Source organism: Vulpes vulpes, chromosome 12 (genome assembly GCF_048418805.1).
Source record: "Vulpes vulpes isolate BD-2025 chromosome 12, VulVul3, whole genome shotgun sequence".
Lineage (NCBI taxonomy): Eukaryota > Metazoa > Chordata > Mammalia > Carnivora > Canidae > Vulpes > Vulpes vulpes.
The window spans coordinates 75,148,972-75,173,569 of record NC_132791.1 but is presented as its reverse complement, the minus strand read 5'-3'; the positions used below and the strand labels follow the sequence as shown (position 1 = coordinate 75,173,569).

The window sequence follows — 24,598 nt, the reverse complement described above, 5'->3', positions numbered from 1 at the left end:
TAAAGCTAGTCTTTCTGTTCACCTACATATTTCTAATTCTTAGAAGCTAACTGAAACCTGGCTTTCTCTTACAGTGTGCACCTCCTTCCATATAACTTCCTATTTTCTCAACTGGCTCTTTTTTTTTTTTTTTTAATTTTATTTATTTATTCATGAGAAATACAGAGAGAGGCAGAGACACAGGCAGATGGAGCAGCAGGCTCCATGCAGGATCATGCCCTGGGCCAAAGACTGTGCTAAACCACTGAGCCACCCGGGCTGCCCTCAACTGGCTCCTAAAGTCAAGATTTTGAGGGAGCAAAACCAGAGTGCAATAGAATGAGAAAACCATTGGTCAAATGTAGGCAACCCAGCAATTTTTGTACTCTATCCTCCCAGAGTAGGCAAAAAGACAATTTTAGAGAGTCTTACAAGGTTTAGATAGGTAAACAAAAGAGTGAATTTAGGCATGAAAATGGAAAGATTTGAGAGAACAAGAAAGAACATTGATTGACACAGGACTTGGAGCCATGTTGGATTTGGGGAGTAAGGGATTCATCTAAGAAGATCTCCAGGTAGCTTATCCAGACTTATATTGAGCTACTAAGTACAGAGGGATGAACAAGGTTTCTTTTAGGTTTTTGTTGTTTTTAGGCTAATTTGCTTTTGTATCAGAAGTAAGAAAGTTCCTGCCACCATTATGTGGTTTTAGGCTTCCTGTTAGCATTGAGAACACTTGGGCACGAATTAACGATGTAGCTTAATGTGATTATGATAAAATACCTATAATTCCCAACCAGAAAATTAAGAGCTCACAATTAAAATTGGAACAACTGCCTAAAACCTCCTTATCTTCTGGTATCAATGGATAATTTTGAGCCCTCCCCACTACCCACTCTTCAAGGGCCCTCCTCTTCATAGACTCATGAAAATGCGAGACTTAGACCCTTCTGAAATCTCTACAAATTTACTTAGATGTAACAGATTCTAAATGAAAAGAAGTGTCGTGGCTCCTGCCAGTAATGCTCACATAAGTTACTAATAATGATGACTGCACTTGGGATGGAGATGTCTGATTCAGGAGATAAAGTCTGCACTAAAGTTCATATAGACTAAAATAAAGAGTAATAGCAAGGACAGATCAGAAGTTCAGAAGGGAGCAGCATATTTCCTTACATGGGCTTCTTTTTCTTTTTTCCCTCATTTCCATCTTCCTTTCTCTTCAGTAGCATTGCAAAATGGTAACTCAAGTGAAAAAGCTGATTAATCTAGTGGCTACTTGTCGCTTTGTACTCACTTCTTTCTTATGTTGTCCCAATCACCATATGGGAGGGGCAATCCACTGAATCTTGTGTTTGTTTTGTCAGGGAGCAGAAAATAGCAAGAAGGGGGTGAAAGGAGAAAATTCCATATTACCAGAGTCGTGGGAAGACTGAACAGCCCTAGATCCACCAGGAACCAAACCCAGAACTTGCACACATGTAAGAAATACCACCTCCCACTGAACCACACCCCTGACACCTTGAAATATATGTACATTTCACCTATTTTCTATGAGTCTTTGAAAGCCTAACTTTTCAAAGTAAAAGCCATCACCTCTGAGTACCTAGTTGGCTCAGTAGATAGAATATATGACTCTTGCTTCTGGGGTCATGAGTTCAAGCCTCATTTTGGTTATTGAGTTTACTCGACAAAAGAAAAAAAAAAAAGCCCTGGATTTAATAACCCTTTTTTTTTAAAGTCCACTGTGTTAAGCCCACTATATCTATAACCTCTAAACTAAATCCTTTTTGTGCACTGACATAAAGAAAGGATAATACATTTTAGACTGCATGACACCATTCCTTTTTTTTCCATTCCTTTTTTTAATAATAAATTTATTTTTTATTGGTGTTCAATTTGCCAACATACAGAATAACACCCAGTGCTCATCCCGTCAAGTGCCTCCCTCAGTGCCTGTCACCCATTCACCCCCACCCCCTCTCCTCCTCCCCTAGTTTGTTTCCCAGAGTTAGGAGTCTTCATGTTCTGTCTCCCTTTCTGATATTTCCCACACATTTCTTCTCCCTTCCCTTCTATTCCCTTTCACTATTATTTATATTCCCCAAATGAATGAGACCATATAATGTTTGTCCTTCTCCGATTGACTTATTTCACTCAGCATAATACCCTCCAGTTCCTCCAGAAGCAAATGGTGGGTATTTGCATGACACCATTCCTGCTCCTAGAATCTTACCTGTCTGTCCAGTCCACTCTCGACCCTCTCATTGGTCTAAAACTTCTTTTTATATAATTTTTGAGCCACTTCCACTGGAGTCCCAAGATGGAACTTTCCTTTCCTCCCTACAGTTTCTTTCTCTTGTGGTATGAACCGGTTTCAACCCAGTCTCCCTAGACCATCTTGTCTATATCTCTGTGTTCAAGTATTATTTATTCAAAGTTAACTTAACTCCTGTTCTTCATGAAGCTGCCTTAGACTCTCCTGCCAATCGAGTGGTTTTTAAGTTTTAGCAAATATGCTTAGCCCATGGGATGGATGAACTTACACCTTTCTTTGTATATGTATAGGTCATGCATTCTTTCCTAGAAAGAAGGGAGCAGTCCTACCGTCACCTGGCATTCCTGCACTGCCCCAGGCACCAAGGGACCAAAACCTCTTGCACAACCTCCAGCACCCCAATAACAGCTGTAGCTGGCACCATGGAAACCATAGGTAATCAAGAAGTGTCCTAGATCACTGCACTCCCTTAACTGATTAACTAAATCCCTTTAAAAATCCTTGACCGGGCAGGAACCTTGGAGTTGGCTGTTGGACAAGACTCATTCCTTCTCCCCAGGAGCCCGCCTCCTGAATAAAGCTCATATTTCTTTCCAATCAAAACTCTTTCCTTGAGTACTGGCCTTTCCAGTGACCAGCAGCTGAACTTGGGTTTCCACAACAATGCCCCTGAGCTTTCCAGTGCTTTCAATCTCTGTCTCCCTGCAACACCTATGCTAAAAAATGTTTTTGTTCATGCTTTGTTTTGCTCTGTTGTATTTATTTATTTTTTTGTAGTTTTATGGTTTTATTAACACAAATATGACACACACATAAGCTGTCTATTCATTTTCTTCGCTACGCAGCCTGGCATTGGGATTGGTGACTCTGATGGCCAGCTGGGCTGCTCTTTCCACAATGGCTTTGCGGTTCTTGGAGGATACATTGTGAGCAATCTGTGCACAATAAGATTTGTTGCACATCAGCAGCACTTCAAGCTCCTTGACATTGTGGACTAGGAACTTCCGGAAGCCACGGGGCAGCATGTGCTTTGTTTTCTTGTTGCTCCCGTAACCAATGTTGGGCATCAAGATTTGGCCCTTGAATCCTCTGCATACCCTATTGTCAATGCCTCTGGGTTTCTGCCAGTTGCGCTTAATTTTGACATATCGGTCTGACTGGTGCCAGATGAACTTCTCGGTCCTCTTTTTAACGATCTTGGGCTTCGCCAGAGGTCTGAGGGCAGTCATGATGCCCAGCGCAGGTGGCTGCCACCTCCGCAGGCGGCGCCGAGGAAGAGCTTGTTCTGTTTCAATATCAGGTATGTACTGATGAAAGTCAGCCCTGTTTCTTAAATAATTTTGCGGCTTAAGTGGCACCTCACGCACCTCTTTCAATCATATTTAACTTCCATATAAAGAAAATACAAAATCTCATGAACCCGTGTTTGGATGATATATCTTTTTGTTGTAAGGTGCAGTCCCCTTCTGTATCCTGTCACTCGAGTCCTGCGACTTGGAGACAGCGATAACTAACACATCCTACATTCATAGGGGTAGCTGTGCCTGACCGAATAGTGCCTGCCGTTCCCACATTCATGGGCTTCCTGGAACCTCAGGATGTCACTACATCAAGTCCAGATGAGGCCATGGGGGTGGGTCCTCATCCAAAAGTATTGGTGTCCTTTAGGAGGAGGGAAATTTGAACAGACACACCAGGGGAGACTGCGAGTGACTGCGGAGGCAGGGTTTGGAGCAGTGCAGTTGCACACCCGGGAAGGCCAGGGAGGGGCGCCCTCAGCTCTTCCAGGACTCGTCTCCAGTCCAACTCTCCCCTCCACCCCGGCCCGCATTCCCGGCTGCCCGGCCGGTGCCTTATCCCGCGGACTGAGTCAAATCTTGCCTAAGAGGTGAGTCTCACCAGCGCGCTCTATATCAGCTTAGGATCGTTCTCATGGACTTTAATCACAGTATACCGGATTATTAAAAGCCACTCCCAGGAAATCTCCTTGAAGTCCACACATATCTTTGTAACCTCACTGCGTAGTAATGCAAGGCTTTTCTCTGGAGGGTTTCCCAAACAGCAGATCCACACGGAGCCCACCTGGACCCTTCAACTTGAATCCCGGAGGCTCCGCAGGTCCTAGTGGTCACCAGTGAGCTGGATCCCGCAGCTCACTCGCCGGAAGCGGGTGTAGCTCAGTAGTAAGGCATGTGCTTAGCATACATGAGGTCCTGGGTTCGATCCTCAGCACTTCCGTGGGCCCCTTTAGGGGTTGGTTTTACCTGGGTTCCCTGGGGGTTCTGCACAACCACCGCATAAGGGGACCTCAAGAAAAAACAATGTTGTCTTTCCTCTGTGGCATATTCGTGCCAGGTATGTGGGGGGAGGATACAAAGAGTATGTACTAGAAAAAGAAGGTGAAACTTTTTTCTCTATTGACTCAAGAGGAAATAACACAAGAAAAAGAAATCTAAACCTAAATCTACCCGAGAGCCTCTTATTTTTTGCTTTTATTTTTGCTATTGCATTTTCTTTCCCTTTCACAGTGGATAATTTAATGATAATCCATTGCAATTCCGAAGACCTTGGCTCCTCCAACTCCGCAGTGATAATACTTGACGTACTGAGTAAAGGTAAGATGGCCATTCGGGCGTTGGTGGCATTCAGGCCAGTGTTTTTTTTTTCATTCAGGTACCTCCTACCGGGTTGTGCAGAGGTAGGTCGGTGTAAAAGTGATACTGCCAGAAGGCCTCATGGAGGTGCTGGGGATCGAACCCAGGGCCTCATGCATGCTAAGCATGCGCTCTACCACTGAGCTACACCCCCTTCCCGTGACTGAGTTGCAGGATCCACCACACCGGTGACCACTAGGACACTGCGGGAATTCAAGTTGAACGGTCGAGGTGAGCTCCGTGCAAATTTGCTGTTTGGAAAACCCTCCAGAGAAGAGACCTTGCATTCCCAACTGCAGAAGCTCTCAACACCTGTGTCAAACACTTGGAGGACTGACTGGTTGTGGCCCACTTCCTGAGTGGCTATTCCTACCCGCCACCAAGGAGAATCTCAGGACGCAGTAGTCTCTTGGTTCCTCTATTTTCTTCCCCTCTATCTGCAGCGCTCCCAGAAGTATGTCAAAGGTGGTGTGGGGCTTGCAAGACCCAGCCTTGCATGGCATCAAGTACTATTAGAAAAAAGGAAGGGAGGGAGGAAGAAGGGTGGGAAGGAAGGAAGGAAGGAAGGAAGGAAGAAAGAAAGGGAGGGAGGGAAGAAAAGAAAAACCTGCATTGTTAGAGGCGCTCGGGAAATTGAGGTCTAGGTGGGAGACAAGACTGAGCTGTAACTGCTTCACAATATTAGTGTGAAATGAGGAGCAAAGACTGTGTCAGTCACTATTTTCCTAAATCTCTGCACCCAACACCTTTGCCTAGAGATGTGGGGTCCCTATTGCAGGGTGGCGCTCCCCTGGTTCTGAGAGCCTGCACAGAATGAGGACCCTGCGGACAGAGTGAGAGCCCCAAGGACAGGAGACAGGAAAGTGCACCAGGAAACACCTCCCATGGACATAGCACCTGTTTTAGGGGTCATGTTTCCGAGGGGAGTTGAAGGAAGTGAAGGAAACAAATTCCTTCTTTATAAGCACAACACACTAAAAATCAGCCCCCCCCCCCCAGACATAATGAAGTTGTTCAAACCAGCATACCACTGTAAAGAAAACTTCCTCTTCTCCCTCATCCTTTCTAGTCAGCATGGACTCAGGTATTCTTATTTTGGCCGTCAGGCTATATTCCTTTTTTTAACTTTTATTCAAGTGGACTCTGCACCCAGCCCCAAGCAGGGCTCGAGCTCACTACCCTGATCAAGGGTCGGATGCTCAACCAACAGAGCCATCCAGGCACCACTGTCCTTTGCTCATTTTAACACCCAAGCAAGCTTCCAAGGTAGCTCCTGTGTCCTTGGAAGCCTATCATCATCTTCTGAGCACTTTCTTACATCCTGGCAGGGATATATGGTCCAGACTGTTGTGATGTCCCTGCCCCAGCCCTCGGGTGACAGCAGATTCTTCCAGTAGGCAACATTGGTTCCTGCTAGTGTGGATCTTCATTAAGAAATTAAGTTAGGAGACTAGCTCTCCTCACTGTCACCAGGGAGTCACTGAGTCTATGTTTTTTCAGCAGACAGAGCTAGGACAGAACTAGGACAGGGCTCTTCCCTGATGCTTCTCTGAAAGTTCTGTGTGGCTGGGTGGACCAGCATAAATGAATCCTGGGAAGGATGCCTTCACACAGCAGGGAAGGAGAATGCAATCCAGGAAGTTCAGAAACAAGGGAGTTGTGTATATAAAGAGTCTTTTTGTTAGCAGTTTCAGGTCCTCAGGACTCCAAGGTAGGTAGGGGGCCACGAGTAAAATGATTCTGAAGGTAAAACAAATCAAACCTGTTAAAGCATAGCGAGGTATAGCTCAGTGGTAGAGTGCATGCTGTGCATGTAGGAGGCCCTAGGTTCAATCCCTGGCATCCCCACTTCTTGGGTTCCTCCTGTTCCTTGTTAAGTGGTGATATATATATATTTTAAGTAGTGATATTTTGATCTTTGAGTGAAAAAACTCCAGGTTTCTATCAGCAATTCTCCATGGTGTTAGGAGGATGATGCTTTCTTTGTGAAAGTCTCAGACACGATGGAATACAAGGTGATAATTAATGCTACTTTACTCAAAGTCCACCCTTTTATTTTCTATCCATCCTGAGCAAGCATTGCTGCATTCTCTAAAGTTTTAACACTGCACAAAAACCAAGTTGTGAGGAAAAGCAGATTTCCGAGAGCAGGAAACTCTCTGACCTGAAAGGGCATCTCCTAAGGCAGTTAAACCATACCCACCTCATCTTTCATGCTCCCCAAACTAGCATCAGGAAACAAGTCAAGAGTGTTTTTCCTGGATAAGAGGAAAAATTTAAAAATAAAGGCCTAGAAAATCTGAAAAAAAATCAACCTACTTTAGTACTTTCAGGGAGGACAGTTTCTCCTCTGGAACGAAGAACACAGGCTTGCCCAGTAATGAGAGTCAGCGCCAGTTGGCCGCATAATTGGATGGGCCCTGGTCACCGACCCCTGCAGCTGGCCCTGATGACAGGTCAGGTGACAGGTTGAGGAGAGCCCATCCCAGCTGAAGGAGCAGGTGCCCTCTGTTTCCTTGTCATCTCCGGAAAGATGAGAGATGTTCAAAGATGCCAGATGTGAGCTGAGAAGGCAGAAGATGCTTCTTTACTACAAAGGCCCGCAGCACTGCCCTGCCCTGTTGGGATTCCAATATTGAAGAAGTGGCCAGAGTGTGGGAAAACTTACCCCTCCCACTGGTCCGGAACTCGGACTCTGGTGTAGTCCAGAGCACCACCTCTTGGAAGGGCTGCAAGAGATGTGCAGCAGGGGTTCTGGGCACTGAGGGAGGCATCAAAGAACACAGACACACCTTCTCCCCGGACTCAGGGCAATTCTACCTCCCCTGCAAGAAGTTTTAAATCCACAGTCTCCATAACAATAATAACTTTGATGAATCTATATGAATTTGATCATTCAACCGAGTTTATAAAGTAAGATAGTTTTTATGTCTGAACTAAACCAGGAGAAAATCTTGTACAGGGAGACCTGAGTGCAAAGCAAGAGATCTCAGTGAAAGACAACAGCTATTCTTGATCACAAAAGAGGTGATTGGTTTGGTTTGTGTTAATTTGGCATTTGTTGCAAATAATGTGCCATTTTCAAGAAACCAAACTACATAAATCAAGAGGCACTGTGAAGGTTTTACTTTAAGAGTTTAGGAACCTGGCATCTCTTCTGCCCCATAACTGTGGGTGCCCTTGGCAAGTCATGCAAAATCACCAAGTGTTCTGTAAATTAATTTACACCAACTCCAGGGGGCGTGCTCCACCCAAAGTAAACATTCCTTCCCCCAAGACCTCGCAAGTAATTCTGTGCCTCTAGGTTTCACACAGCATCTCATCCATGGAAGACCCCTTCTACTCCTCCTGAGACCTGAGGCCCACTAGGTCTACCATCCCTCACACATGGTGATTCAGCCAAACATGTTCTAAGACTACATTCTTATTTTTCCTCCAAGTATCTTCACTCCTTAATTTAATTCTGTGCATGTTATAAATATGTAGTTATTTATAAGAGAGAAATGTTTTTTTGCCACACTACGATCTGTAATGATCTGTAAACGGGGTGGGTTCTTCCATGTGTTATGAGTGATTAAAGGAAATCCTAAAGAAAATTCAAAGTGACTTATAAATTTGTATCTATTGCAAAGTCCCAAGAAGATAATTTCCTTACAGTGATGACTCTTAAACTTTAGTAAGATCAGGTTCTTGAAATCTACAGTATAAATGATTTGTATGAAAGACTTTTTTCTTCTAACGGAGATGTCAATTGGTAAATTGCCACTCACAACTTCTTCCTGGAGCGTTGTTCCTCAGAGCCTCACATCTTCCTAATATTCCATCCCTTGGCTCTCTCACCTGTTCCTGTCATTTCTCATGTCATTTTCTCCACCTTCATGGCAGGAGTAATTCTCTGGCTCAGGCTTCTCCACCTCAGATTCTTGAATATACACACATATAATCTTGGAAGTGCCATCAAAATCAACATCCTCCCCAATTTTGTAATATAGTCCCCTTTCTGGTGGAGATCTTGGTGTCAAAACTTGGCAATCCAAATGGGACTAGCATACATCCATCAACTGTGCTAACTCATCCATTCTGGTTGTGACTTCATTTAAAAATTAAAAAAAAAATCTAAAGTATTTCTAAAAGATTTTATTTATTTATTTATTTATTTATTTATTTGAGAGAGAGAGCAAGTGCATGCATGAGGGTGGGGGAGGAACAGAGGAAGAGGGAGAGACACTCTCTCAAGCAGACTCCGTGCTGAGCACAGAGCCTGGACTGCGGCTCAATCATACGACCCTAGACCATGACCTGAGCCAAACCCAACTGAATGAGCCATCCAGGCCCCCCTAAAAATCTAAAGTTTGATGGAAAACTCTAGAAAAGTTGAGGGGCAAGAAATTCCGATATGTTACTCAGCAATACACTTTTTAATTCATTTTTACCTTGAGATTTTGTATGTGTGTGTGCATTTAGGGTGAGGGTCAGTCAAAAGACACTATGAGATGTGCATTTAGGGTGAGGGTCAGTCAAAAGACACTATGAGACGGCCCATAAAAGAAGAATCTCTATATTGTGTGTGCATGGCCAATGTGATGTGATGTTGTTATGAGAAACTATTTGACATTAGGGCATCTTGATTTCTCTGGTGACATGAGGGAAATTATTAAACATCACTGGTCATTTTAACAATTAACTGAGTCTTCAGATTTTCCTTACAGCCAAACAATCTTGCAGATGACATGCCATCGCTGGTAGAGTTCATTCTTAAATGAAGGCTAAGTTCACTACTGAGATTAGCGTACTAAAAACTGAAAGCAGATGAAAGCTAAGGTCATAAAAATTCAGATATGAAAATCCAATCTCATAACAACTTCTTTCTTGGTATTCCTTGATATGGAATCTTATTTTATTTTATTTTATTTTGCCATATATTCATTCACCATTTCTAGGTCCACATCTTGGATGCAACCTTTTGCTAATGTCTTGGCATCACAGTTTTTAATAAAGTACCATTTTGTAAAAGCCTGGATAACTAATGTTATTATGTAAAATATTTAATAACTGCTCTTTAATTTAATCTTCTTTCCAAAGAACTCCTTTTTTTCATTTTTAAAATTTAAAGTCAATTTGCCAACATATAGTATAACATCCAGTGCTCATCACATCACATGCCCTCCTTAATTTGCCCATCACCCAGTGACCCCATTCCCCCTCCCCTCCCCTCCAGCAACCCTCTGTTTGCTTCCCAGAGTTAAGAGTCTCTCATGGTTTGTCTCCCTCTCTAATTTTGCCCACTCAGTTCCCCTCTTTTCCCTTATAGTCCCTTTCACTATTTCTTATATTCCCTGTATGAGTGAAACCATATGAAAATTGTCTTTCTCCGATTGACTTGCTTCACTCAGCATCACACCCTCCACTTCCATCCATGTTCATGTAAATGGGTATTTTTCCTTTCTGATGACTGAGTGATATTCCATTGTATGTATACATATACATACCACATCTTCTTTATCCATTCATCTGTCAAAGGACATCGTGGCTCCTTCCACAGTTTGGCTATTGTGGACATTGCTGCGATAAACATTGGGGTGCAGTGTCCCATCATTTCACTACATCTGTATCTTTTGGGGAAAATACCCAGTAGTGCAATTGCTGGGTCATGGGATAGCTCTATTTTTAACTTCTTGAGGACCCCCCACACTGTTTTCCAGAGTGCCTGCAACAGCTTGCATACCCACCAACAGTGTAAGAGGGCTCCCCTTTCTCCACATCCTCTCCCACATTTGTTGTTTCCTGTCTTGTTAATTTTAGCCACTCTCACTGGTGTAAGGTGGTATCTCATTGTGGTTTTGATTTATATTTCTCTGATAACAAGTGATGTGGAGCATTTTTTTTCATGTCCTAATGGGCCATATGTAGGTCTTCTTTGGAGAAATGTCTGTTCATGTCTTCTGCCTACTTCTTGATGGGATTGTTTGTTTCTTGGGTGTTGCGTTTGACAAATTCTTTATAGATCTTGGATACTAGCCCTTTATCTGAGATGTCATTTGCAAATATCTTCTCCTATTCTGTAGGTTGTCTTTTACTTTTGTTGACTGTTTCCTTTGCTATACAGAAACTTTTTATCTTGAGGAATTCCCTAAAATTCATTTTTGCTTTTTTTCGCCTTGCCTTCATAGATGTGTCTTGCAAAAAATTGCTAAGGCCAAGGTCAAAAAAGTTGCTGCCTGTGTTCCCCTCTAGGATTTTGATGGATTACTGTCTTACATTTAGACCTTTCATCCATTTTGAGTTTATCTTTGTGTATGGTGTAAGAAAATGGCCCAGTTTTATTCTTCTGCATGTGGCTGTCCAATTTTCCCAACACCATTTGTTGAAGAGACTGTCTTCATTCCATCAGATATTCTTTCTTGCTTTGTCGAATATTAGCTGACCATAGAGTTGAGGCCCCATTTCTGGGTTCTCTACTCTGTTCCATTGATCTATGTATCTGTTTTTGTGGCAGTACCATACTGTCTTGATGATCATAGCTTTGTAATACAGCCTGAAGTCAGGCAATGTGATGCCCCCAACTTTGGTTTTCTTTTTAAATATTCCTCTGGCTATTTGGGGTATTTTCGAAGAACTTTTGTTTTGAATGTATTTCATATTTTGGTGTTAATGTATCTTAAGTTTTAATGGCTTGTGGCTTGATTAGCCAATGTATTTATGCAAATATCCCAGCATGCATTAGCATTTCACCATCAGTGAAAACTGCAAAACCAAAGTTAATCTATGAAAGCTCACATTCCCACCTAAAAATCAGTAGGACCAATTTTGGTCTTCATTTTTCTTCAATCATGTCTATCCTCACCATATTGAGATACTATCACTTTTTTGGAACAAGTAAAAGTCAAAATGAATCTAGTTTAGTCTTCAATAAATTAGGTTTAAAAATAAATGACATAATTTTAAAATTCTAATTTAGCTACTAATGTCAAACTGTAAATTTTAAAAACAGACTTAGTTGAAAGCATTTAAACATAAAAAGATACAAAAAGATATACTTGTAACTTCTCAGGTCTTCATATGCTTTGAGGCTAGTTGACAAATTAACCCTAAAATATGACATACCATAACATGGTCCCACTACCCTGATGAGTGAAGGGAAGGAAGTCAATATATAGCACCCAGAATACGACAGTTTGACCTAAAAATTACTTTGAACAGAAGGCAGTTAAGAAGTAGCGAACACAAGAAAGGCTTTCTCTTTACTTTTGCCTTTCTGCCTAGGGTCAGGACATAAATTCCAATTTTACAGGGGATGGTTACCAGCCCAGGGAGGCACCAGACAAATCTGCAAACAAACCTTCCTCTATTACTTTTCTCTCTTGTATTTACCTTCCCAGTTTGCTACCCTTAGGCCCTAAACTGCTTCCCTCTGTCCTGGCATTTCTCTACAAATCTACTGTTCTTTGCAGCAGATGCTGAGAAGTTCTTAGCTGTTGCTTTTGGTTTCTGTGCATTTAGGTTAATCTCATGTGATATGCACTGCACTTGTTAATAAACTCTGGTTTTCTCTTGTTAATCTACCTTTTCATTAAGGAGTCCCAGCTGGAAACCTAAGACGGGTAGAGGTAAAAGTTTGGCTCTCTGTACCAGCCTTTTGCTCTCACTGTGTATTCTCTTCACTGAGCAGCTGTGCAGCCCCCACTAGACCCATGCACTATTAGATTAGTCAGGTCTTCTGGTTATGCACTTGGGGGTCAAAGCTAGTCAAAGATTCTACGAATTCTTAAGTCTTTATTGCTATGTCTACACTCACTTCATGGAGACCAGTAGCAAATAATGGGAGTCAACAGGGAAAGGTATTTTTCTCAATTTCTTGGATTATAAGAGAGTGGGGTACAGTGGTAGAGAGCATGAAATGCAGTGCTGGGTTCAATATCTAGCACCACCATTCCTGCCCTTCCCCTTCAATCTCTTAAACCATGCTCAGACAAACTTTTCTCACTTTCCTTTCTTTGTATTTAAATTGATACAGTTTTTCCTGCTCATATCAAAGTTAGATTCATACCCTTCATGGGTTGCCTTTGCTCCTGATCCATTTCAACTCCATGAGCCTCATCATTACTGATGATGCCTGTCTTCCCAAGGAACATGTGATTGATTGAAGGAAACAAAAAAGAAAGATCTGACTCATGCAGGATCTCCTGAACCAGAGACCACAGACATGGCAGATTTATATCAAGCTTGAGAACTCTATTCCATTGACAATATACAGAGGTGCATGAAAGAAAAAGAAAAAGAAGAGAAAGAACAAATAAGAGATTCTAGTTATTGCTGAAAGGGCATTATTTTTTCAAAGGTGCCTGAGTCAGTGCCATAGCTGCAGACCAAGGAGAAGCAAACCTGCCCAGTGACTCTCCCTCCCCCATCTTCTCCACCCATCTACTTCCAACTGCAAATCATCCTGTACAGACACCAGAAGGAGTGAACAATGGATCATGAGTCTTCCTAAGCACATAAACTAGGGTACTCCACAGAAAAAACCTAATCACTCTTTCCATCAACTCAGTGCTTCCAAGGTTGAGAAAAGTGGAGATGAAAGTCAGGGGTTAGTGAAACCACATTCTGGTGTAACCAAAATAGGTCTCCCATCCTTACTAGATGTAGGAAAGTTTCGTAATTTGGTCATTTAGAAGAGGCTTACAGATCTATTTTGCTGTATAAAACCACACTGCTGAGCCCATACATGACCTCCATCACTGTCACCAAGGCCACTTTGTTCATAAGCTCATTGGAGAAGAGCAGTGATGACTAAAGAGAAGCTTACAGACGTCAACAAAATGGATTATCTTGTCTACATACCTATTAAGATTCCCCTCTGAGGAGGTTGCTCTTTGGGGAGCATTCACATGGGAAACAAATATCCTTAGACTCTGCACATTTGAAGAAATCTATCCATCTACCTCCTTCTCAGACTTCTTTGTTACCACTTTACCAATAATTTTCCTTTCAAACCTCTAATTATCCAGCCAAACTGTTAGCTATTTCTCATTAATTAGTGTAGACCTCTACCTTAAATCTGTCCTTGCAAGCAAAATAGTCAGGTGCCTTGCTTGAAGCAATGCCCACTGGGAAGATTTGCCTTTACCACTGGCCTTCAGGTATTTTGGAAGCTGATCATTTTTGTGTGATGCCAGCATATGATGCAGAACCACTTATAAACCAAGCCTGGCCTTTTTTTCTTTTTTGGTTATAGGAAATGCCCTATGAGAATCCTCTTACACTGTGGGTGGGAATGCAAACTGATGCAGCCACTCTGGAAAACAGTACGGAGTTTCCTCAAAAAGTTAAAAATAGAACTACCCTACCACTCAGCAATTGTACTACTGGGTATTTACCCAAAAGATACAAAAATACTGATTTAAAAGAGTATGTGCACCCTGATATTTATTGCAGCATATCAGCAATATCCAAACTGTGGAAAGAGCACAAATGTCTATGAATGGATAAAGAAGATGTGGTATTTAAAGACAATGGAATATTCCTCAGCCATCAAAAAGAATGAAATTTTGCCATTTGCAATGATATAGATGGAGCTACAAGTGTATCATGCTAAGTGAAATAAGTCAGTCAGAGAAAGACAAATACCATATGATTTCAGTCATATATGGAATTTAAGAAACAAAACAGATGAACATATAGGAAGGGAAAAAAGAGAGAAAGGCAAACCATGAGACTCTTAATGATGGAGAACAAACTCAGTGTTGATGGAGGGAGGTGGGTGGGGGCTGGACTAGATGGGGGATAAATATTAAGGAGGGCTGGGTGTAATATGAGCACTAGGTGTAATATGTAAGTGATGGATCACTGAATTCTACTCCTGAAACCAATATTACACTATAGGTAAACTAGAATTTAAATAAAAATTTGAAGAAGAAAAAAAAGAAATGCCCTATGAGGCTGTAGATGTAGCCTGAAAGAGTGGAAGAAATGCACTAAGTGTAAGGACCAAGGCAATAGAAGCTGTTTTCTCGTGTAAATTATTCCTGCATGTAGACCTGCTCAGATATTCTATTTCTACTTGATGATGAACTGATGTTGTGCATGCCCAGTTTCACAGCAGCATGGATTAGAGAAGACCTCTGTCATGACTGTAAGCCCTATTCTCGTGGTAATTTAATTAGTCATTCGTGCTCAAGCATTCAAGCTCTCCTGAACCCAATAGCAAGCCAGAAACTATATATATATTTTTAAAGAGGATAATAATTTGCAAAGGATGCTGTAGTTTTGCCACTAAATCCCAAAGGTTTGTCATGTGATTCACTTGTAGAAGAGTGCTAAAATTCCAAATGCCATTTCTTGCATAGACACTTGGAGTACTTTGGTGTGTCATAGAGGAGAGAAGTCAATGTAGGCTTCACACAGCCTGGACCTTTTGCACAACTTTCTTTTTCCTGGGCTTCACACAAAATAAGTAGCTTTCCTAAATAGAAAAGATTGGTAGTTGCCAAAGGCAGGGGTGGGAGGCAAAATGGGTAAAAGGAGTGATTTCCATTCATAAAATAAAGAAGTCATGGGGATGTAAGGTACAGTATGGTGACTACAGTTAATAACACCATGTTACATATTTGAAAATTGCTAAGAGATTACATCCTGAAAGTTCTTATCACAAGGGAAAAAAATTTTTGTAACTCTGCATGATGACACATGTTAACTAGACCTACTGTGGTGATCATTTTGCAATACATACAAATATTGAATCGTTATGTTGTACACCTGAAAGTAATATAATGATATATGTCAATTATATCTCAATTTAAAAAAAACGTGGTAGCTTTCCAAGCTACTTGGTAAGTCAGTCAGAATATTAGGTCCAAATGACTCTGTTCTGCCTCCAAAATTTAAAGAGACCCACTGGACATTTTATTTCTTTTCTAGTGGTAGGAGCAGAAGCAGCAACTTGCTCATCACCTCTGAACGGCTATCTCAACATACTCCATAGAAATTTTACTGAGATGACGGGCTCCTGAACTTCTGTAGGGCTCATTTCTCCCTCTGTGGCTCACATGTATTGTACCAATGAGTCTAAAGCACCTGCTACTTTTAGACCACGGGGTCAAAAGCGGGTCCAATAAGTCTGTGATTATCAATATAATGGGCCAATGCCATACCCTGAAAAATGGAGAAGTGATCAATGTCCCATGACTAGATTATTTTTTAAAAAGATTTTATTTATTTATTCATGAGAGAGACAGAGAGAAAGAGGCAGAGACAGAAGCAGGCTCCATGCAGGGAGCTCAATGTGGGACTGGATCCCGGGACTCCAAGATCACGCCCTGAGTAGAAGGCAGGCGCCAAACTGCTGAGCCACCCAGGGATCCCTCCATGACTAGATTATTAAAGGCTGGGAATATTAAATGATCCTATGGTGAGAGCAGAAGTATCTTGCTGGCCCTGCCAACCAACGACAAACCATGCTTGATGGCTGTATTAGTTTGCCAGGGCCACCATAATAAAACACCATAGGTTCAATGGCTTAAACAACAGAAATTTATTTTCTCACAGTTCTGGAGGCTCAAAGTTCCAGGTCAAGATGTCAGCAAGTTTGGTTTCTTCTGAGGTCTCTCTCCCTGAAGCAACCTTCTTGTGTCTTCACATGTCTCTCCTCAGTTTGCATGTTTTCTGTGTCCTTATCTCTTCTTTTTCTAAGGACGCAGCCCATAATAAGTCATGCTGGGTTATGGCCCAACCATATGACTTCATTTTACCTTAATTATCTCTTGAGGGGCCCTATTTGTAAATACAGTCACAGTCTGAGTGGAACTGTCAACCACAGGAGTGGGACTTCAACACATAATTTTGGAGAGGCAGAATTCAGCCCCAAATGGTCAGTTTCTATCAGCGTGAAGAATGAATAATTTTCTACAGCAAGAGCCACACGTCAAGTACCAGTGGCCATGATTATCTGTTCCAGTAAGGAAATAATTTCATTGTAATTGAAATCATCACTTCCTTAAATTCACAATAGTATGCTGCTGCCTTCGGCACAGGCCAAATAGGCCAGCTGAATGGAGAAGTCGTAAGAATCACCACCCTGGACATCTTTCAAGACCTTGTTCATGGCATTTATCTTTAGAATTCTTCCAGAACTGCAATATCTTTTGTGTCTGTTATTTTGGCCTGTACAGAGAACTCTAATAGCTTCTGGCTGGCCTTTCTTCACTTGGTATCTCATACATCAGGAATCCAACCTAGATCTCCTTGAATGAAGAGGATACTGGCCTGAGAAAGGCCTGAGAAAAGGTATTTGGTACACAGCTAAAAATGTATATGGCAAATATTTTTTTTCTAGCCTTCCCAGAAGAAACTCCACTTGTCAAGACAATCGTGTGCTGGAGATAGAAAGTTTGGAGATTACTGAACACGACTCTGAACTGACACCAAATATTGGAACACAAAATGCCACTGTGGTCTATCGGTCAGAGGGTGACTGAGAGAGATCTTGTGATCAGTAGAATCAGGTCTGTTTTACTGCAGGCCTATTTCGATCTCTGATTTCACCCCATAGTTATTTCCCAAGATCCAGGATGCCCAGTTGCAAGAGACAGCTCCTCCAGTATCCCATCATGACAACTGTTGTCAATCCAGTTGTCATGATGGGATACTGGAGGAATCATTTTAATTGTAGTGTCTATGATTGTCACTCTTGGCCAGAAGAGAATAGCCACTGCAGGCACTTCTTGGGAAGGAGGCTGTTGGTCTCCTCACCAACACATTTCTCAAGGACTCAATGACTCAATGAAGAAGGTCCTCTAGAACAGGAGTTTTGGCAAACCTTTTCTGTAAATGGCCAAAGGTAAATATTTTAGAATTTGCAAGTCACATGGCAAAATCAAGGATATACTTACAATAACAAGAGAGGAAAAAATTTCCACCGTAAAAAATTAGAGTATATTAATAGTTGTGTAAATTATTCTTACTGCTAATAATTGGAAGAATGGAATTCTCTTTGGGGATAATATTTTGCTTAATTGGGTTTCAAAGTTAGTGTTCCCTATCATCAAAATTTCTCAGCATTTTTGGAGATAACGAAAGACAGAAGAACGAAAAGAAGAGAAAAATGAGGGACCTCAAGAAGTATTTCCTTCGGTTTCCTTCACTGTCTGAGCGGTGCCTGGGTCTACTCACAGGCTGCAGAGGAGCAGAAGGGCTTCCGGGGTTCACCTCACCACCGCCCTCCTCCTCCTCCTCCTCCTGCCCCTCCCCCACAGGCCGGTCCCCTCCCCCGCCGGGACCACCGCCCCTGCCCCCCCACCCCCCACCCCCCACGCCGGGATTGGACCCACCCGCGCACACGTGGAGGACGGTGGACGGCGAGTTTCTGGGCCGCAAACGTACTGGACAGACGGACAGTCCCACTTGGGGAATCTGCAACCCCCGGAGCGGAGGTGGAAGACAATCCGAGCGCTGAGGGGGAAAGAGCCAAGAAAAGGCCCTTTCCCGGCGGCCGAGATAGCTCAGTTGGGAGAGCGTTAGACTGAAGATCTAAAGGTCCCTGGTTCGATCCCGGGTTTCGGCAGCCGTGAGCGTTTTGTCGCCTCTCCGGGGTTGCGGCGGGTCCCGTCCGCGCAGGACCTCACAGGACTGATGGGACTGTGGACAAATAAAACTCCACACTATACACTCTGAGCTTTGAATTTCATAAACTTAACGTGTCACTAAATGGTAATCTTTATTTTTGAACTAGTATCTGGTGCTCACTTGGGCCGCACATGCTCGGTGCACCTGGTCCAGCTGTTTCGGGTCGCAACACAGGAGGCGCGGGGACGGGCTGCGGCTGCCCCTCCCCTCCTGTCTGCCCCCCACCGGCAGTCTCGCCCGTAGTCGCCCAGACCGTAGCAGATGCACAACCACGTCAGGGTCCCGCGAGTCTGCACCGGGAGGTTCCACCGCTGCCCTGTTCCCACCGCCAGTGCAAGCGACAAAACCCCGCCCCTCGACCCCTCAGTTACGGAGCTCAGACTCCGGCTACCGCATCGCGCTGGGATCTGTGTGCACCTGGTTGGTGGTACCCACGGAAGTCCTCGACGACGGTCCTGCGCGGACGGGACCCGCCGCAACCCCGGAGAGGCGACAAAACGCTCACGGCTGCCGAAACCCGGGATCGAACCAGGGACCTTTAGATCTTCAGCCTAACGCTCTCCCAACTGAGCTATCTCGGCCGCCGGGAAAGGGCCTTTTCTTGGCTCTTTCCCCCTCAGCGCTCGGATTGTCTTCCACCTCCGCTCCGGGGGTTGCAGATTCCCCAAGTGGGACTGTCCGTCTGTCCAGTACGTTTGCGGCCCAGAAACTCGCCGTCCACCGTCCTCCACGTGTGCGCGGGTGGGTCCAATCCCGGCGTGGGGGGTGGGGGGTGGGGGGGCAGGGGCGGTGGTCCCGGCGGGGGAGGGGACCGGCCTGTGGGGGAGGGGCAGGAGGAGGAGGAGGAGGAGGGCGGTGGTGAGGTGAACCCCGGAAGCCCTTCTGCTCCTCTGCAGCCTGTGAGTAGACCCAGGCACCGCTCAGACAGTGAAGGAAACCGAAGGAAATACTTCTTGAGGTCCCTCATTTTTCTCTTCTTTTCGTTCTTCTGTCTTTCGTTATCTCCAAAAATGCTGAGAAATGGAACCCAAGGACCGCATACATTTGCTAAAGGGATCCAGTATGAACAGTGCCAGGCTAGACATTCATCACAATGGTTCCAACTCACGGGAAAGCAACTGTCACAAAAATCAGAAAATGTACGTTGGGACAGACGGGAGAGGCGGGAGGAGGAGAAGGCACCCGTCAGTTCCCTCCTGTCATCATCACCTGGTAGAAGACTGCTCACCACCCGCTGCAGGGTTCCCCCCTCCCCCACCGCCCCCCCAACGCCCCTCCTCTGCCCCCGCCCCCCCAGCCCGGAGCCGCCTGCCCCGCGCCGGGCCCTCGGGTTCCTGCCGGTGTGCGGTTCCCTCTCCATAGGGCCTGGTTCCCGGGGCCGCTCTGCAGGCTCTGGCCCTGGAAACCCCCCTCCCCGAGCGCAGGTGGCGGCGGCTCGGGCCTCGGGAGTGCAGCGGGGACCCCGCGGGACGGCACGGAGGCCTGGGAGCGCGGGGCCTGGTCCGCAGGACCTCGCCGCCCACCGTGGGGCTGGGGCGCCTTCAGTCACCTAGTCAAGGTGCAAAAGGGGCGAAAAGGGAAGAGGCCCTGCTGCAGCGGCGCGGGTCTTGTCCCTTCACCAAACCGGCCTTGAGAACAAGCAATTCTCTTGCGGCTTCCCGCCCGGGTCGGTGCTCGGGGATGTCTGCGCAAAGCCCCCCGCCCTCCGCCTGCCGGTTCCCGAGAGCCCCGCGAGGCGCACCCAGGCTCCAAGAGCGAGAACACCCACCAACTGGGGCGTGGGCCGCGCTCCTTGCGACCGGGGGACTCTGAGCCGGTCAAAAACCGAGAGGATGGAAGCCCGAGGAAAGGTGGAGTCTGCTCAGAAACAGCTGCAGGGCAAGATCCATCTCTGACGGGAGAATTTCCAGCCCCTCTCGTGTGGGCTCCGTGGCTTAGCTGGTTAAAGCGCCTGTCTAGTAAACAGGAGATCCTGGGTTCGAATCCCAGCGGGGCCTGGGGGGTGTTTTCTGTGTGCAGGTTTGCCCGCCCCTCCCCGGAGTGTTTTGCTCTTATCTTGTAGTTTTATTTCCACCATAGGCCTCCCCTCCGCCTGCTCCCTGGCCCTTACTAGGCACCCCACTTCAGACGTAACAGATAGCATCCCAAGACGTTGGACACAAAGGGGAACTGGTTTGATCACAGCCACACAAGTCAAGACTGTATTCAGGAAGCAAAGAGCAATGAGGTGATATTAGCATGCAACCCTGTTTTCTCAATGTGTCTTTTTATAGATACAGACCACAAGTTCCCTTGGGATATCTCAGGTATCAAGTTCCAATTTGATTTCATATAGTCATGAACGGACTAATTGAAGTTCCGAGAGGGAACTCTGTGGGCATGAATTTTAATAGGATACCCACAGGTGCTCTTGAGGTTATAATTCACCTATATGTGTGTGGGAGCCTGGGGGTGGCCTCGGAGATTGGTGTATCTAATCCAAGAACTTTGTGAAAGCATACTGTGAATGTTGATGGACTGTTGACCAGCCGGGCTGCATAAGGTACAGGTCCAGTGAAAATGAAAATGCAAGATCCTTTACTCAAAACAGGAGGAGAAGCCTGCAGTCCACCGCCGGCTTGGCCCTGCAATTGCCTTCTCCACCTGCTGTATTCCAGCCTTCACACCTGCCCCTGCCTTGGCAGGTGTAAAATCAGCGCTGATATCAGCTGTGCTCTAACAGAAATCCAGAATCTTTACGGCTGCGCATGTAAGGCCTTGCTTTAATTCCTTTGAAATAAAAATCTGAAGTGTAATTTGCGATCACTCTTGGGGGCACGTGTAAGCAGTGGTTTGTGGCTTTCTCCCCAACATCGATTCTTCCTCTTGACTGTCCTGTCATCCAGTAAACAAACAAACAAATAAAATTTTAAAAAATTTAAAAAGTAGAGAGAAAGTACCATTAAAAGTAACAATAAAATATAAAGCTTTTTCCTTTCTTCGTTGGTCTTTCTCAACCTATTATGTATTTTTCATTTGCTTATTTAATATCATTCTAATTAAGTAGAATTAACATTGTAAATTATCAGCATGAATTTTATTGTTCACCTTTATTTCACACATCAAAATCCAAGGAGCATTGCGATCGCTGTGTGAAGAAAGAGATGCAGGGAAAGCCAAACATGCACATTGTGCTCATTTCCTTTGTTCACATACCATGCTCCACTATCCCATTGAACCTCGGTTACAAAACATAAATTCAAAGGTGTAATTATTATGGAGTTTGAAGGTGGCAAATAGAGTCGCCTGTCCTCAGTTCACCAAAGCACCCTCCCTGCCAAAACCTGGGGTTGAACTAGGGATCTTCAGATTTTCAGTCTAAGTCTCTCCCAGCTGAGCTATTTATGCTACCCAGGAGCAAAGTTTCCCAGTATTTATTTTTCCAAACTTGGATTGTTCTCAACTTCTGTTTTAGGAGATTTCAGATTAAAGGTTGCTGTTTAATCATCCAGTACATTTTCTTACTCAGAAATTTGGGGAACCTATTGCCTCTCTCTTATATGGCTTGGATCCAATTCCTGGCAGCGAGGGAAGATAGGTGAGAAGGAGGGCAGAAGAGAGGTAATTGGGCTCCAACGGAAAGACTTTCCACTCTTCCTCATCTTGTGACTTAACCCAGACCTGTCTCAAAAAATTAAGGAAACTAAAGAAAAAATGTGTGGGGTCCCTTACGTAGAAAATTTTTGTGACCCTGGGTCAGACAAATATTTTGTAGATAAGACAACAGAAGCATTTGATAACTGCAACCTCATCAAAAAATTTTAAATCCTGTTCTGTGCAAAATATGTTTAAGAGAACAGAAAGGCAAGTGTCACAGACCATGAGACAACCTCTGCAAACCATATATTTGATAAAGAATTTACACCCAGAATACATAAAGGGCTCTAAATAATCAACAATAAGAAAATCTGATTTAAAAATAGCAAAATATTTAAGCAGATACTTTGCCAAAGCAGCAATAAGGATGACAAATAAGCAAAAGAAGCTCAACATCAGTGATTAAGGAAATATTAATTAAGGCCATAATGACACACCATTGCAGTTATAAGAGTTGCCAAAATCTAAAAACGTTAGCCATACCAAATGTTGGTTAGAATGCAGAAGAAATGAAACTCTCATACACTGTTAGCAGTAATAGAAAAGTACTATTTTGAAACACTTTGGCAGTTTCTTAAAAAATTGAAGATATACCAACCCCATGATCCAACCACTCAAATCCTAAGTATGTATCCAAAAGAAAAAATAAAACAATTGTGTCCATACAAATTCTTGTGTACAAATTTTTGTATCAGCTTTATTTGTAATAGCCAATAACTGGAAACAATCCAAGTGCTTAGCTTAAATGGGTGAATGGATAAACACATTGTGGTATATCCATACCATGGAATACTACTCAGCATAAAATGGAGTAAATTATTGATACGTTAAACATGGGTGAAACTCAAAATAATTATGATGAGTGAAAGAAGTGAAATCAAAAAAGTAAATATATGATCCCATTTGCATAAAACTTTGGAAAATTCAAACTAATCTATACTGACAGGAATTACATCAATGGTTGCTTGAGAAAGGAGAGGCAGGGAGAAGTAGGAAGTTGAACTCAAACGTTTTCTTCCTCTCTCTCTCTGTCTCTCTCTTTCCCCTTTTCTCCCTCCTTCTCTCCCTAACTCTCCCTCCCTTCTACCCTGCCTCCTTTTTTTCTCTTTTCTAAACTTTCGAACCAGCTGTAGGGTGAAGACCACTTCTGAAGATATGGAATTGAGGAACCCAACATGATTGGAAATGAGCAATAATGATTTTCATTTTGCATATAGGCTGTCAAAGTGCTTCCTTGGTTTTCTAGAGCAAGATATCCTGGTCGTGAAGTTGACTGGTGAGAAAGGCAAGTGGTCTAGAAAGTGAGGAAGAGAGTGATTACAGACCAAAGACACTTGAAGAGGTGGGTACAGACAAGACAGCCGATGGAAATCAGGTAGAGTGATCTGTGGAGGAGAAAGACATGGTAGAGAAAAAGAATGAAGGGAAACTCCTAACTCAAGACTTTCCAAAGTGGTTCTCAAAAATAAAACAAAACAAAACACAGGCATTAGGGCAGTAAGAAGATCTTAGAGAAGACTGTCCCTGGCTGGGAAGAACCTAGGAGCAGGAATGGTTTAAATCTGGACTTAGAATTTACTATTCTGGAAAACAATCCAATTTAGAAATGTAGAATTAATTCAGTTAACAGAATAAATTTTCTGACACACACACACAAATGGCCTTGCCAAAGAATACAGAAGATACCACATTTCCTAGTATATCACAAAACACACAGTTGTTGTCTGGGGGGTGTAGCTCAGTGGTAGAGCGCATGCTTTGCATGCATGAGGCCCTGGGTTCGATGCCCAGCACCTCCAGAGGTGTTTCTTTCTGTTTTGCTCCACATTGGTACATTCTTTCAGGGATGCCAAGTCTACTTTTCTGTTTCTTTGTTTTTGTTTTTCTGCTCACATGGAAAGTAAAAATGACTGGTGAAACATCAGAAGAAAGAAAGGAGAAGAAAAGACTTATTCAACATCCCCAAATGCAACCAACTTTGTCACCTGGACCATCACTTTGCAATAGGACTTTAAAAAAGGAAGATCCAAGTGAGAGGAAGAGAAAGAGGGAGAGCGAAGGGATGAGTGGAGGAGAGAAGGAGAGGGGGAGACCCCTGTGCAACTTCTTTAGCCAGAATAGCTAATCCTAAAGACAAGAGAATGAGAGAAATTAGAGTGGTGTGAGCAGGATCTCAACCGTCTCTGGAAAAACACTTCAGATGGCAAGCTGAATGCCTTGGACAAACAACTATCCCTGATCCTTTATTACATACCAGGAACAGAATACAGGAATTCAAACACAGGCTTTTGTTTCTTCAGTTAAGAGCCTGAAAAAAATGACTAAGGAAAATCCCGTCATTGATCTGCTTTAATTTTGGAGACAAAATAATGTTCATCCCTGGCAATACAGAATACTTCACTTTCAGGTAAATCCAGGTAATGGAGAGGTC

The 24,598-nt window shown here is 43.7% G+C and overlaps 1 protein-coding gene and 5 non-coding genes across 6 annotated transcripts; 3 read left to right on the top strand and 3 right to left on the bottom strand.

Annotated features, from left to right (window-relative positions):
* Positions 1 to 3,029: 3,029 nt before the first annotated feature.
* On the bottom strand, positions 3,030 to 3,487 carry LOC112910344 (large ribosomal subunit protein eL32-like). The gene has a single exon (XM_072732022.1). The coding sequence runs from the start codon at positions 3,484 to 3,486 to the stop codon at positions 3,079 to 3,081; it is 408 nt and encodes a 135-aa protein (XP_072588123.1). The 5' UTR covers position 3,487; the 3' UTR covers positions 3,030 to 3,078.
* A 1,506-nt stretch (positions 3,488 to 4,993) lies between these two features.
* Positions 4,994 to 5,065, bottom strand: TRNAA-AGC (transfer RNA alanine (anticodon AGC)). Its single transcript has one exon. It is a non-coding gene; the product is annotated as a tRNA-Ala (tRNA).
* Positions 5,066 to 18,396: 13,331 nt separating this feature from the next.
* On the top strand, positions 18,397 to 18,469 carry TRNAF-GAA (transfer RNA phenylalanine (anticodon GAA)). Its single transcript has one exon. It is a non-coding gene; the product is annotated as a tRNA-Phe (tRNA).
* Positions 18,470 to 19,039: 570 nt separating this feature from the next.
* Positions 19,040 to 19,112, bottom strand: TRNAF-GAA (transfer RNA phenylalanine (anticodon GAA)). The gene has a single exon. It is a non-coding gene; the product is annotated as a tRNA-Phe (tRNA).
* Positions 19,113 to 20,454: 1,342 nt separating this feature from the next.
* On the top strand, positions 20,455 to 20,528 carry TRNAT-AGU (transfer RNA threonine (anticodon AGU)). Its single transcript has one exon. It is a non-coding gene; the product is annotated as a tRNA-Thr (tRNA).
* Positions 20,529 to 23,894: 3,366 nt separating this feature from the next.
* Positions 23,895 to 23,966, top strand: TRNAA-UGC (transfer RNA alanine (anticodon UGC)). The gene has a single exon. It is a non-coding gene; the product is annotated as a tRNA-Ala (tRNA).
* The last annotated feature ends 632 nt before the right edge of the window (positions 23,967 to 24,598 follow it).